General features: G+C 37.5%; 2 protein-coding genes across 2 annotated transcripts; one reads left to right on the forward strand and one right to left on the reverse strand.

Moving 5' to 3' along the window:
• Nucleotides 1-8382: 8382 nt before the first annotated feature.
• On the forward strand, nt 8383-9445 carry LOC115451169 (cuticle protein 16.5). The gene has a single exon (XM_030179407.2). The coding sequence runs from the start codon at nt 8469-8471 to the stop codon at nt 9354-9356; it is 888 nt and encodes a 295-aa protein (XP_030035267.1). The 5' UTR covers nt 8383-8468; the 3' UTR covers nt 9357-9445.
• Nucleotides 9446-11935: 2490 nt separating this feature from the next.
• LOC115451212 (cuticle protein 16.5) lies at nt 11936-13119 on the reverse strand. The gene has a single exon (XM_030179453.2). The coding sequence runs from the start codon at nt 13029-13031 to the stop codon at nt 12021-12023; it is 1011 nt and encodes a 336-aa protein (XP_030035313.1). The 5' UTR covers nt 13032-13119; the 3' UTR covers nt 11936-12020.
• Between the last annotated feature and the right edge of the window lie 941 nt (nt 13120-14060).

The following is a 14060-nucleotide window of genomic DNA, read 5'->3' on the forward strand; positions in this document are numbered from 1 at the left end:
GCAAGAATGCAAGTTTATGTTTCTAAAAAATTATTAATTATTGACATTAACAATATTTAAGATAACAGTAATAACATACACTTTTACGTTTTGTATCATATAGAACTGAACCAAACAATCTTTTTCATTTAATTAAGATCTTTCTTTACATAGCAGTAATCATCATTATTTGGATCCTATTTATCGCAGAATGCTAACCTCCTATCAAGATTGTAGTTAGTTGATGGCAATCAAAATTTTTTAGCGTGACGTGATTGACGGCCCCCCTACGTCTAAATCTCACTCCGTATCTGTTCATTCCTGCTATTATCGGTCGCCGATCGCCTTGATCTAGTAAAGCCCGTTGCCAGCAAACCAGCTGGGCTGACGCCTATAAAAAGTCAAGAAATAGCCACGCGGAACAGTCTCCGAAAAGCACTCCCAGCTAACTTACTTTATATGTAAATGACTCTACAATTTTCTTATATTCAATTTGTATATACATCTATCAATTCTATGTATTTTTTTATTTATATAAGAACTGGAATCATAGGGTATTTTTATGCCAGGATTATTTATAGAAACAAAGACACTTTAAGTCCCTAAGGAATATGTTGCGACGCTTCTAAACGCTTCACGCCTTCTCTCATCTCATGCGATATCTGTTTCCTGACAGGAAGTTTCCAACTGTATGTCACACCACCGCGTAATTTTATTAAAACAAAAACAAGATTTGCTTGCGACTTTACATATTATATTAAATCCCTTAAACTAAATTGAAGACCCCTCTAACCATTACCTTATAAGTAAAAGTTCAGAGATTGCTTGCTTGTACTCTCTTCCTCCAAACTTACAAACAAAGATTACCTTTTTATAACAGATCACTTATGCAGCAATAAATTGCACCGATAATAGCTTCATGCTCAGCTACTTCCCACAAAAGAGCCTTACACAAAAATATTATTCCATACGTTTGTAAATAAAGTTCACTCCATTTATTTCTGCGAATCTTATAATAAGACGGCCTTGATTTATTTTAAAATTATAGTCATACTTACTAAGCTTAAAGACTTTTTGTGGTACAAAAATAAAGTATTTCCAAGGTTTTATGAGCACGTAGGCAGAATGACAGTGTGACAATCTACCTCTTTTATGTAAACCTGAGTTGTTCACGTATTGTTCGTTTGAAAATGGCAAGTCTCGCAGACAGCAAATTATCAGATCGTTCCAGTTTGTGGTAAATGTATTGTTTGCATTGCCTCCGCTTGGTTAGGCTGTGGCCGCATTAGGCGAATGGTTAAATACATAAACAAACTTAAAGATACCTGACTTACGCTATGAGTCGAGTCTTGTATCGAGGGTTTTAGGAAATAAGGCAATTCTTAATCCTATAATATCTGAACACCAAACATTTGAAATAAGAGTTCTCGATGTTTATATCCAACATGCAGCCTTTTGTTCACAGCTTGACAATCGCTCCTTACATAACAAAGACGTATATCGTATCTACTATCTCACTTACACATATTATAAATACGAAAATTGTGAAGATGTTTCATTGTTTGATATAAGTAATCGAACAAACTGAACGGATTTGTAATAACATAAAAATATTAACACACGTCACGTAATTATACCCGAAGGACTAAGCATTGGTGCAATCAGGGCACCTACATTTCGCCATATATGTTCTCTCCCATGAAAACATGAGGGAAGACCTTTCGCCAAATCAGGTAGAAATTCTAGAAATTCAGACTGTTACTGAACACAAAACCCCAAAATTATTTAGCCCGACCCGGGGGCTCAGAGCGATGTTGTAACGCACAACTACGCTTGCGAAACAGAGAAACGATAGGAACATGTAGGCTACTTTATCCCAGAGAAGTACACAATAAGACTTTTATTCCGGGTATAGTCTTTCACGTGACGCGAGTTACTACAAAACGCTTACCTACAAAAATGTATTACATTTATCTTGATTATATTTCCAAAGATGATAATATCTTTACTATTTGCTTTCGAAAATCCAATGCCTAACACAAAGCTGCGTCTGTATAATTTTTAGTGTAACCACGCCTTTAGTTTCTATAATCTCAAAGTTTCTTTAGTTTAATTTATCCTCATTCTTAAAATATTTATTCTGCATCTTTTATTTTTTCCGTGAAAATATTATTTATGCATTCTAACATTTCCGAGACAAGCATTTTCAATACTTATGCTTTAATCAGTTATCAGAATAGGGATAAACCAAAGATTATTCTAATAGTAAAAAACGTGGGAGTTTTTAAACTTAGATATTTTATTTAATAAAAGGCATATTATGCTTATTATTACAGAACACATAAAACACAAATAACTCTATACTTATTACTTAGATTTTCTTCATAAAGCCCACGCCCTAATTGAATTTGTTTAGAAATTTGTTTTTATAAAAACAGTTGATGTAATATCATATCTTCTCAAATAAATGAGATATATTTATTTCAATGAATTATATTTTTCATCCTACGAGTATGTCGTGGTCGGAGAACATTCAGAGTAACCGTTAATCATGTTAATGGATTTGTGGTTATAAAAGTCATTATACAATCAACTAATTCCAATTACTTAAAATTTTTAAAAACTACGTATTAATAAATTACTCGCACAATTAAAGTGTTACTGATATAACATCCTTATAGTTTATGCATTACAACCATTCATATTAATATACATTTTAGGCGTCATCGTGAAAAATTTAAATAATTTTACACCATTTACGAACATTATTCATACACATTCTGACGTCGAATAAGCGCAAGTTTTAGCTTAAAGGCGGTCACTAATTCCCTTTAACGTAATCCAACGTCAATTTTGAAAGTGCATAGGTACCAATGCATATCAGAAACATAAATTACTCTCGGAATAGGCGGGCGTTGCAACAATTACACAACAAATCGGGATGTCGAAATGCACCCGCCGCTTAAGTCAGGAACTTTGTCTTATTTTAATGTTTTACTTCACGAACAGTTCAAACCACCTCACGTATACACTATTAAAGCATTTTTATGTTAAACGCATTGTCTACCATATACGGCTGTAAAAAGATTATCTAGTCATGTTGCGACTACGCTATGTTTTTCATAATTTTTCGTGCTTTTACTTTATTAGCACATTACGTCCTTGTCAAGTACGTTTGGGTCGTATAAAAGGTAAATCGTTTATCATACTAATAAGCTTTAATATGATCTAGACACAAGATTATTTATCAATGTCTTTTGGAACGGTGACTTTTATGGCTCAGGTTGTAGTAATCGAGTACGCAATAACCTATTGGAGCAGCGGATGAGTATATAAACGACTATGAAAAAAGAAGCTATGGGGCTCCCACTCTGAGACCGACATTTGTGTAAATTACAAGTATTCATCTCGGGTTTAATTGTTGTAGAACGAAATTTCCCTCACCATTTTGCTAACCACGACTTGACAAATATAAAATCTTAATGTAGAGCCGAAAATATACATATCTATTAAAGTATACTTGCCGATCCATAGAAAAACACCTGATACTGCAGATATTAGGATCTACGAGGCGCTTCGGTACCTCAACGCGAAGGCCAATAACAATATTTGTAGGTAAACAAACGTTTGTCGTGGTGTTGAGATCCTCATAGCGCCTCAAGTCATAGTCAGGCACATATAGCCGACTAGTTTCTCGCCCACTAAACCATAAACTTTAGAATACAGCCATTTGGAGATATTTATGTACCTACGTGTTTAACATAAATACTTACCATGGAAACAGGATATGACATTCTCAAACAAATTCACCGTACTACCTAACAAAGGAATTAAACTATAGTGGACTATTCTATATTCCGTGTGTATAGCTTGCCACGGAAGGCAAGTCATTTAATCGTTTCATGTCCTACGATAAAATAAATAAAAAGATTGGACAGTGAACGGTAGAACATCGATTTAATTGCCTGTCGAAAAATAATGAATTACCCAACCTTAAGCAATATTAGTTCGTACTTGTTACATATAGAGATATTAGTTCCTGATAAAATAGCTGTAGTTCTTTTTTAATATAAGTGATGTAAGACATAAAAGTTACAAACTTTTAAATAATACTAACCAAGTATAAAAAGTAAAGGAATCATGGAAGGCTCAATTAATTTCGAGATATTTAATAAATCGTTTAATGAAGAAATAAAAAGAAAAGCCTTTAAATTAAATTGCAACATGAACATACATAGACATAGTTTTAAAAATATAACGTACTATAATATTTAATAATTAAACAACTAACAAAAAATCGTGGTATGTTTTTATAACAACACAAAAAAGAACCGAAACTATGGACGTGGGGTATGTTAGAAACCGGGCTATAGTCGACCACACTAACTTATAATTTAACCCGGAATTTCTTTAAAAACCATTTTATTCATACTTTATCAAACACTATATCCAAATAGTTTTGGTCTAGCTTATCACGCACATAATATAAAGCATGCGTTTATTTTTACGATCTAACTAATTTATTAGTATAGGTGATATTTCCCTAGGCGGCGCGATAATCCAGAGAACGGGTTTTCGGGAAGAGTTCACTGACCGGCGAACCTTCGATGTATTCAAGCCATGTCGACACTCCGCGTGCTCTTCCCGATCGCAAAAAATGTTCTATACTAGGCACAAAAAAAAATAAGTTTCTGTTTTTTCACTCTCTTCAAAGAAAAAGTATTTAATCAAATTTAAAAATCCAGTGAAACAATTGTAATATTACATTAAATAACGTTATTGACATACGTGTTTATTAGTGTTCACTTTTTGTTCTATTCAACCGTTTATCTAGCCGTTTCTATTTTCTTGGTTAAGGTAACACGTTTGTAATTGTTACAAAGAACAAAGGCTTATACATCTATATATTATGAGTAAACAAATCAAGCTTTAAGTCAGGTATTCCAGTCTCTACCTGCCCTTCGGAGATAAAAGTCGTGAGTGTATGTGTATGTATGTTTATGATAATGCAATCAAAACATATGACCTTTTACACACGATACTCTCAAACTCACTATAAATTAGGTTTTGATCTAAAATCTTCAAACAACACAAGAAAAATAATGATAATAAATATTCGTTGTCACATAACAAAATTATCTCGGTTTCGATAACAAACTTAATTTAGAACATGGGCGGTGACAAATAGCCATTGAATCGGAAAATATTTTTGCCACTTTAAAATTAAGTTTATTTTGAATCTAATTTACCTTTTCTTATACAAACTATTAAAAAAAATATGTTGATACGAAGCACTCAGTACGCATCTGCGACTCGCACTTGACCGGAATTTATATTCTAATTTGTTCGCGTGAAAAAAAAAATTTAATAGCCATGCAACTATTTAATAGCATTGACCAATGTCGTGAGCGTTAGGTTGTTAATGATTCATCGATTCATTCGCGAAATAATTGACGATTGAAATTAGCATAATTTTACGCTACAACGTAGTATGTCTTACAGATATGAACAATTTAAAAAAAGTTAAATTTTAATAGATTTCTCGTGTTAGCATGGCACCATAATTTACTTGTACTAGGAAATACTTAAGGTTTCAACCCGCCTATTAAAACCACTATTCCGATTTCGAAAACACTTTGGCATGCTGTAGGATTTAAATTCTCGCCTTCGCAATAAGCAGGCGCTACCGAGTTCTGTTACCATGTCCTTGGTCTATTATTAGCTTGCACTACCTTTGAATAGGTTCAATTAGCTTAAAAAGATCTGTTGAGATAAAATGTTCCTTGTGTTTGATTTTAAATATCACATTTGAAAGCACCTATTGGTATCCATAATCTTTGGAAATAAAAATATTCACAAAGAATGGGCGAATAATTTTACAATAAAAAAATTAAGTGTAATATTTTGAAATTTTTAAATGAGCATAATATATTTTTTAATTTAAAAAATCAGTGAAAATATTTTCTTTGTATAATTTTAATATAAGCTCCATATAATAATATCATGCGCCCTATTTGGCAGTGCAAATTAACAATTATGTACGTGCACATTAAAGATGAATCTATTGTGGAACATCCCATTCTCAGAGCTAAAGAGTAAAGTAATTTCAATGTCAGTGACCAGACAAAAAGGTGAATTCAACCTTGTTCCATAGAAAATTCGTGACCGTCATCAGAAGGCGGTGGAACTACCCAGTTTATAGATTTTGGTATTGACAGATTGCTAAATCAATTTAAAATATTAGGATGCAAAAATAATTGAATTTATACAAAGTAAACAAAAACCTTTAATTAATAATGTAAATATTAACAGTAATTCAAATGTGCATAATAATATAAAACCTATAGAATGTTTTGGTTATTTCGCTTCGAAAAACATTTTTCCAAACACTGTTGCTGGCTTACGGCTAAAACCATTTTGCAGTATTACCTTTCACAGGTATTGGCTACTTAATAGGACCACATTTCTATTTCGAATAAGCTACCTGGAACAGTTTCAACATCTCAGAGAAAGTAGTTTTTGCTATTTATGTGACCTACAAGTACATTAAGGTATTAAAATAAGTTTTTATAATATTCATAAAATGTTACTTATGTTTAATTTCCTTTATTCAAACTATTAAAGCCTTCCTATAACATGGACTATATCCTTGACTAATATTATAATAAAAAAAAATTGACGCAATAACGGTCAGAATATTAATTAAAATCATATCCTATATTCTATTGACAGACTCGTGTCCGTTCGTACGTAAATTGTCAGTTTATATAGCACATGCGACTAATGAATGTGTAATGTAAGTATGATACTATTTTTTTCTTATGGCCATTATATTCAACAGCTGAAAAACATATTTTTTTATTCGACTAGATACCACCACAATTATGCTTTGCTGAAAATTATACTTCATAGCGTAAGTAACGTATTCTGTAAATTTTATTTACCCCCGAAGGGATAGGCAGAAGTGCGATTGATACACCCACTTTCCACCGTGTATATTCGGTCCCATGACGTGATGGGGGGCAAGTCTATCGCTATTTTGGGCACAAATTATAGACTCTGGGCTGATACTGAGTAGAAAAATCCTATATCACTTTGCCCGACCTGGGGAGCGAACCCGAGACCTCAGCACTGCAGTCGTATAGTAATACAACTACGCAACCGAGGAAATCATATTCTGTTTATTTTACATTTAAAATTTTACTTTCTTATTTTCCATTTTTGAATTGATAAAATTTCTCGTAATACAAATAAAAGTATAAACACATGTTCGTATGACACTTGTATTAACATTTATGTTACATTCAGACATGCAAATAGAGGAATGATTCTTGTAAATCTTTCTTTCATATCGACCGGCCAAAAAACGACCATTTTGAACACCACCGCCGTCCTTAGCGTCCAAAGATTCTAGAGGAATCATAGGTAAGTTACTAAACTTTAACAAAAGACGTTAAATTAAAAATATTAAATAAATAGTTGACTTGGCAACTATAAATATACTTAACTGTTATTTGAAGTAGTTTCGTATTAATATACGATATTAACCTCTACAGGACTATGTTCCTTCGCATAAAAATCCAAAATGATTGTAAATAAATAAACAATTATCGTTTCCATGCCTTTGCTAAATAAAATCGTGACATTATTGCATATTATGTAAAGTCACAACCAAGATTTTATTAGAATTTGCGTATAAACCAGTCAAATGTAATATCCACGCGGCGCGTAGTTAGAGACACATTGGTTAAGTGAACGCATAACTACGGCAAAAACACGGAACCAAATACGCTATTTGTGTTAGTAATCGAATAATTCCTTGTGCTCTTGAGTACAACTTCGCATGACTGGGCGGTTGCCTGGAGCCTTTCATTGCGTCGCACGACGCGTGCGCACCGCTGCCGGCTGCCGCCTTCGGACCATGCCCACATCGACAATCTATTTGCGCTCTACTATCAACTACCGTATGGACTAATTTAGCGGCTCATTACACAACCAGCTTTAACTATTATAAAGGTCACGCTTAAGATGGATATAATACTAAAGAAAGTACCTCACAATTGCAAAATCTTTTTTATAGTAATGTAATTAGGACACACGACTTTTCAAGGCTGCATTGTACTGTTTTATGTAATTGACAACTCTTAATTTCTGCCTTATTGTGTCCAAATATGGAATAAAATACACAATTTAACGTACACACGCAAGTTTAAAAGCATCATAGATATTATAGTAGTAAATAATATTTTGCGACCACGAAATTCTGTCACTATTATGACCGTCACACACACGCCGAGGTCACCATTACTGACGACTGACATTGTTCTAGTCGGCAACGAATATTATTATATTACCAACTGAAATTGCCTTACCTTTTAATTATGTCCGGTCGGTATAAATATAGGAGAATGCGAGTCGAATTTATCAGTCGGCCGTGCACGGTTTGAAGTGATCTAGTTCGTCAGAAAAAAACACAGACCACGTTCAAAATGAAATCGATGGTGGTGTTTTTCGCTCTTGCCGCCGTGGCTTGCGGGTCGTATGTGGCGCAGCCGGCGCACCACGCCGCACTTGTGCTGGACCCGCACGGCCGTCCCCTGGATACCGCGGAGGTGATCAACGCTCGCGCCCTGCACTACCAAGCTAAGGCTCTGGAGCCTCAGTTCGCCCACGGAGTCGCAGCAATCGCTCCTGTTGCCGTCGCTCCCGTTGCTCACGCCGTTGCTCCTGTGGCTCACGCCGTTGCCGCCCCCGTGGTTTCGTACGCCGGCCCCGCTGCTGCCGTGTCCCACCAGTCCCGTGTGGACGTGCGCACCAGCCACGCTGTCGCCGCTCCCGTCATCGCCCACGCCGCTCCCGTCATCGCCGCCGCCCCGGTGCTCGCGCACGGTGCTGCCCCTCTGCTGGCGCACGGTGCCGCCCCTCTTTTGGCGCACTCTGCTCTTGGTCACGGCGCTCACGGACACTACCTTAAGAAACGTTCCTTGGGTCACTTCGGCCACGCATACGCCGTGCCCGCCATTGCTCCGGCCGCCGTGTCCCACCAGTCCCGCGTGGACGTGATCAACAGCCCGGCCGTGGTGGCGCACGCTGTCGCCGCTCCCGTGGTCGCGCACGCCGCCGTCGCTGCCCCAGTGGTGGCGCACGCTGCCCTCGCCGCCCCTGCCGTCGCCGTAGCTCCGGCTGCCGCCGTCTCGCACCAGTCTCGCGTTGACGTGCGCACCAGCCCCGCTATCGTTGCCCATGTGGCTGCCGCTCCCCTGGCTCACAGCGTGGTCGCCGCCCCTGTCGCTCACGCTGGTCTCCTGCACGCCGCTCCCCTTGCCCACGCTGGACTCTTGCACGGTGCTCATGGCCATCTTGCCCACGGTTGGTGAAGAACGAATCTGACGAACACCTAAGAATAATACTACTAGGGAATAAAAAAAGCAAAAAAAAATATTTATGAATAAATAAATTATCCAATTTTTTTGTTTCTTTTTGATCTACGACTTCAAAGCCTTTGAAATTCTTATATTTATATAAATACTAGCTGACCCGACAGACGTTGTCCCGTCTTAACTATGAATTTGCAGCGCGCATTCTGTCAATCGCTGACAGTTATTTCAAACAATTGACAGTTATATAAAATTAGTATTTTCGTTAAGTTTTCTTAAATTTTCTAATTTTCCGCGCATTTTTTTTAATTTTTTCTTTCATAAGAACCTTCTCCTGTCAATAACAAACACAACAAAAAAAAAAGTGAAATCGGTCCAGCCGTTCACGCGTGATGGCGTGACCAAGGGAAATAGGGATTCATTTTTATATATATAGATTATAATTTCTATTTTTAACAATTTCCTGGTAAAAAAATAATATTATATCCTACTAGGGTCGAAATCCCAGGGTTTATAATAATAGTATTCTGGATCTGTTTAAATACTATAATAGCTATTGCTGTGATCATTTGTTTTAGGTATCGTATACCACCTCTCCTTTTTATTATTACATACAAAATGTTATTCTTACTAATTATAATTATTTATTTATTTTTGAATAAAATATAAACAATTATAGTGAATTACCAAAGTAAACTCTGCTCCACCCTAAGGTTGACTGAGAGAGAATGCCTACGGCATTAAGTCCGCCTATGTACAATTTTGTATATAAAGTGCAAATAAATAAACATACGTCTTAGAAAATCAAAGTGTGAAAGTCAAAAATGTATTAAGAATTCCCATTTTTTCCTATTGAACCGATTACTTTTTGTCAGCTTATCCATTGTTATCGTCTATCCTCGGAAGCATAGCATAGGAGGAAAAAGCTACGAAGCTACGAGGGTAGCCGAATATCGGCCACGGTGGCCAATCTCAATGGGGAACAGCCAGATACGCAGGAGATATACCTAATATAACGCATAACGCACAAATGTGTGCACAATACACAGGTATACTACTTCTCCAGTCTCACAGTCCGGTAAGACGACAATCCGACATAACCGGAGACATCAGGCGCAAGACCAACGGCTTCACGTGCATTTTGAGGCCCGGGGGTAAACGCCAACTTCATGACTCCGAGTTGATTATTTTTTGAGGTGGAAAAACCTAGTCACAATTATTTTGGGCCCAATCCGGGATTCGAACCCAGGACTGAGGTCGCTGAATCGCTAAGACGACGCAGTTGTACTGCGTACGCATTACAACTATGCCACAGAGGCAGTCAGCGTATAATAATAATAATATATGAATTGTTAAAACGACTAAAAATGTGTATATTCTCTTGGAAATTAAATAATTATGCTATGTGTATTATGAATGTTACAATAAGCAGAATTGTTGATTGCATTTAGTAGCAGAGTTAGTTAAGTGACTTGACTTTGGTAGGTAAAACAAGCTGACAATCATAGACAATCATTTTGAAGCTTGCTGTTAAAAATCTGATGACAAGATAAGTAGGAACAAAAATACTCCTTATTCTTTCTCCTTAATTTACATGTATTTTCAGATAATGATTTATAATTCTATTTTTATTCGTATGTTCGAATAGTTTCCAAATACTATATTAATAGTAAAAAAAACAATAAAAAGAAAACTGTGCTAAAATCTTATACACGTCAGACGAAATGCAGTAACGTTGCATTGAAATCTTATGGCAAATTTTATAGACCTTTCGTAATTATAAGGGTATAACACATGTAAATTAATATATATCTCAGGAGTAATTGGTATTAAGTATAGTGATTTAAAATGAATACATTAGTACTGTAATAGCCAAAGTAAGTCATTCGTCTTCTGTCAACATTACTAACGGCTCTATTCATTTATTTAATTCAAAGCGAACTCGAACACAATTTTCTCCCGGTTATGATAAGATATACCTAGTTATAATATGGTAATTTAATATTAATCCTGTATAATACTGGCCACTAGGCTATCCTCATTACTATCGCCAATTTCAAGTACTTGTGTATAGACCCCCTGTTCCAAAATAATAATAAGTGAATATTATTTTGTAATTTATAATCAGTAATACATACGGGTTCATTGCGACGTTGCGTGACTAAATGAAACCACATACTTATCTACTTGGAAGTAACTCTTTACAATAAGTTGCTAGAGGCATAGATGTAAAATAAAAAAGTGTAAGTTTCAAACAAAATAAGTAAACGCGCCCTAATTCCAATAGTAATACTCTAAGAGAATTCGTCACACAGGCAACATCATACTTTCAGCCAGAAATACTCACTTGCACACGCCATATTCGCATTAAACTACAATATGACCAAAAAATCTAAAAACTAAAACCAGGATTTTTGGTGAAAATATTCGTTATTAATGGATAATTTTTGGCACAATGTCAGCAAAGGCGAAGCCGAGTATCTGGTTTAATTTAGTGAAGCAATGTCAAAATGACCCTGTATATTAAACTCAGAATAGATATCAAAGAATAAAAAGAAATTAAATAAAGAAATAAACAGTGTTGTTATAAATATTTTTATTGTCTATTCATTTCAATAATACTATTAAAACGAACACTACAATGTTCGTCGAATCACAATCGTTTTACCACAGGGCGGCTTTGACTAATCCAGCATGGCTCAGATGGGCAACGGGTGCGGTCCACACAGCAGAGTGGGCCAGGGGGGCTACATGTGCAGCTGAGACGACGTCCACGCGAGACTGATGGGAGACAGCGGCAGGTGCGGCTACCACGGCGGGAACAACATGAGCCACGGCGACGGGGGCGGCGTGAGCCACCACAGCCGGCTCCGAGATCACATCAACGCGCGACTGGTGAGAAACGGCAGCGGGAACGGCGTGCACGACGGGGGCGACGACCGCAGCGAGGGATCGCTTCTTCAGCAGGTGACCATGAGAAAGAGCATGGACGCCGTAAACAGGTCCAGCCACTACAGCGTGAGACACGGCCACAGGCGCATGGGCAACCACGGCAGGGCTGACGCGAACATCTACGCGTGATTGGTGGGAGACGGCAGCGGGAGCAATAGCGTGTGCAACCACGGGCGCGGCGACGGCGTGAGCTACGACGGGAGCGGCAACAACGTGGGATACCACAGCGGGGCTGGAGATCACATCCACGCGAGATTGGTGGGATACGGCAGCGGGGGCAATAGCAGGCACGGAATAAGCCACATGACTCAAGGATCGCTTCTTCAAATAATGTCCATGTCCAACGTGAGCCAGAGCGGAGTGAGCCAAAACTGGGGCAGCGGCATGTATGAGCACAGGAGCGGCGTGGGCGATCACAGGGGCAGCGACAGCGTGGCTCACTATGGCGGGGCTGCTGTGCACATCAACGCGTGACTGATGGGAGACGGCGGCAGGGGCGGCGACCACAGAGGGGACAGCCACGGCAGCAACCACTGGAGCGTGGTGCGCTTCTAAAGCTTTAGCTTGCAAGTGCAACGCACGAGCCTCGATGACTTCTGCGGTGTCCAGGGGGCGTCCTCTTGCATCTACCACCACTGCGGGATGGTGAGCCGGTTGAGCCAGAGGCAGGATAGAGGCATGAGCCACTGCAGCAAACACGAATAACACCACCAGCGTCTTCATATTGAACGTGGTCTGTGTAATGATTCGACGAAGAAAGTGATCACTTCAAACCGAGTCGGCCGACTGATGTAGATAATATGATAGCTGGCGCTTTTATACTGACTGTCATAACCGTATTAGTTAATTATTTTTGAGTGTTAAAAGCCCACTTGAAAAAACAATGTCAAGTGTCATATGAAAGTAACCAACCTTGCTCCGAGCAACTTCTACGTAGCGGTCAATAGCGTATAGTGCTTCCGATATGTACAGCTGTACGTAATCAATGTTACACATACGACTCATTAGTTGTAATAAAAATAAAACATTCAATAGAGTCAACGGGCGGAAGAACTTAGATTACAGCGGTCCATCGTTATTAGAAACCGGTTTATATGGAACGGAAAGCCCGAAATGCATGAAAAACGTCAAAATATATTTTTTATTTTTTTTTTATTTTATTTTTAGTTTATTTGGGAAACAACAGAGTACAATTTAACTTATATAATAAAAGGAACAAATATAAATATATAATCCACAACAGTTTCCACAGATTACAAAAACATGTAACATAAATTAATTAATTATTAGGTTTCTTACTTAAAATCAGCATACAATGCGTAAAAACATATTATAACATAAAATAAATAAATATATACATTTATTTAATAATAACAAAATAAATAGTTCATATTAACTAAATGAACTATTTATTTTGTTATTTACATTAATGTTTACAATCGCAGTAGATTACCTCGATGGTGTAGTTACAAACTTATTTATATTGCGTATGCTTTACCACTATCACACTATCATGACTGCTACGGTGGCGTAGTGGTAATACGTACGAGGTACGAATTCGTCTATCGCGCTAAAATCCTGCATTCGAATCCCGAGTTGGGCCAAAAATTTTACGTGACTGGGTTTTTCCATCTTAAAAATTATTCAGTCTCAGCTCGGAGTCTAGAAGTTGCCGTTGCGATACCCCCGTGCCTCGAAAAGCATGGAATGCCGTTGGTCCTGCGCTCGATCTGTCTCACGTGATGTCGGATT

This window comes from Manduca sexta, chromosome 15 (assembly GCF_014839805.1).
Source record: "Manduca sexta isolate Smith_Timp_Sample1 chromosome 15, JHU_Msex_v1.0, whole genome shotgun sequence".
Taxonomy (NCBI): domain Eukaryota; kingdom Metazoa; phylum Arthropoda; class Insecta; order Lepidoptera; family Sphingidae; genus Manduca; species Manduca sexta.

Excerpts from the sequence above, each read along its gene's own strand:
- LOC115451169 (XM_030179407.2), top strand. The coding sequence starts at position 8,469 with ATGAAATCGATGGTGGTGTTTTTCGCTCTTGCCGCCGTGGCTTGCGGG.
- LOC115451212 (XM_030179453.2), bottom strand. The coding sequence starts at position 13,031 with ATGAAGACGCTGGTGGTGTTATTCGTGTTTGCTGCAGTGGCTCATGCC.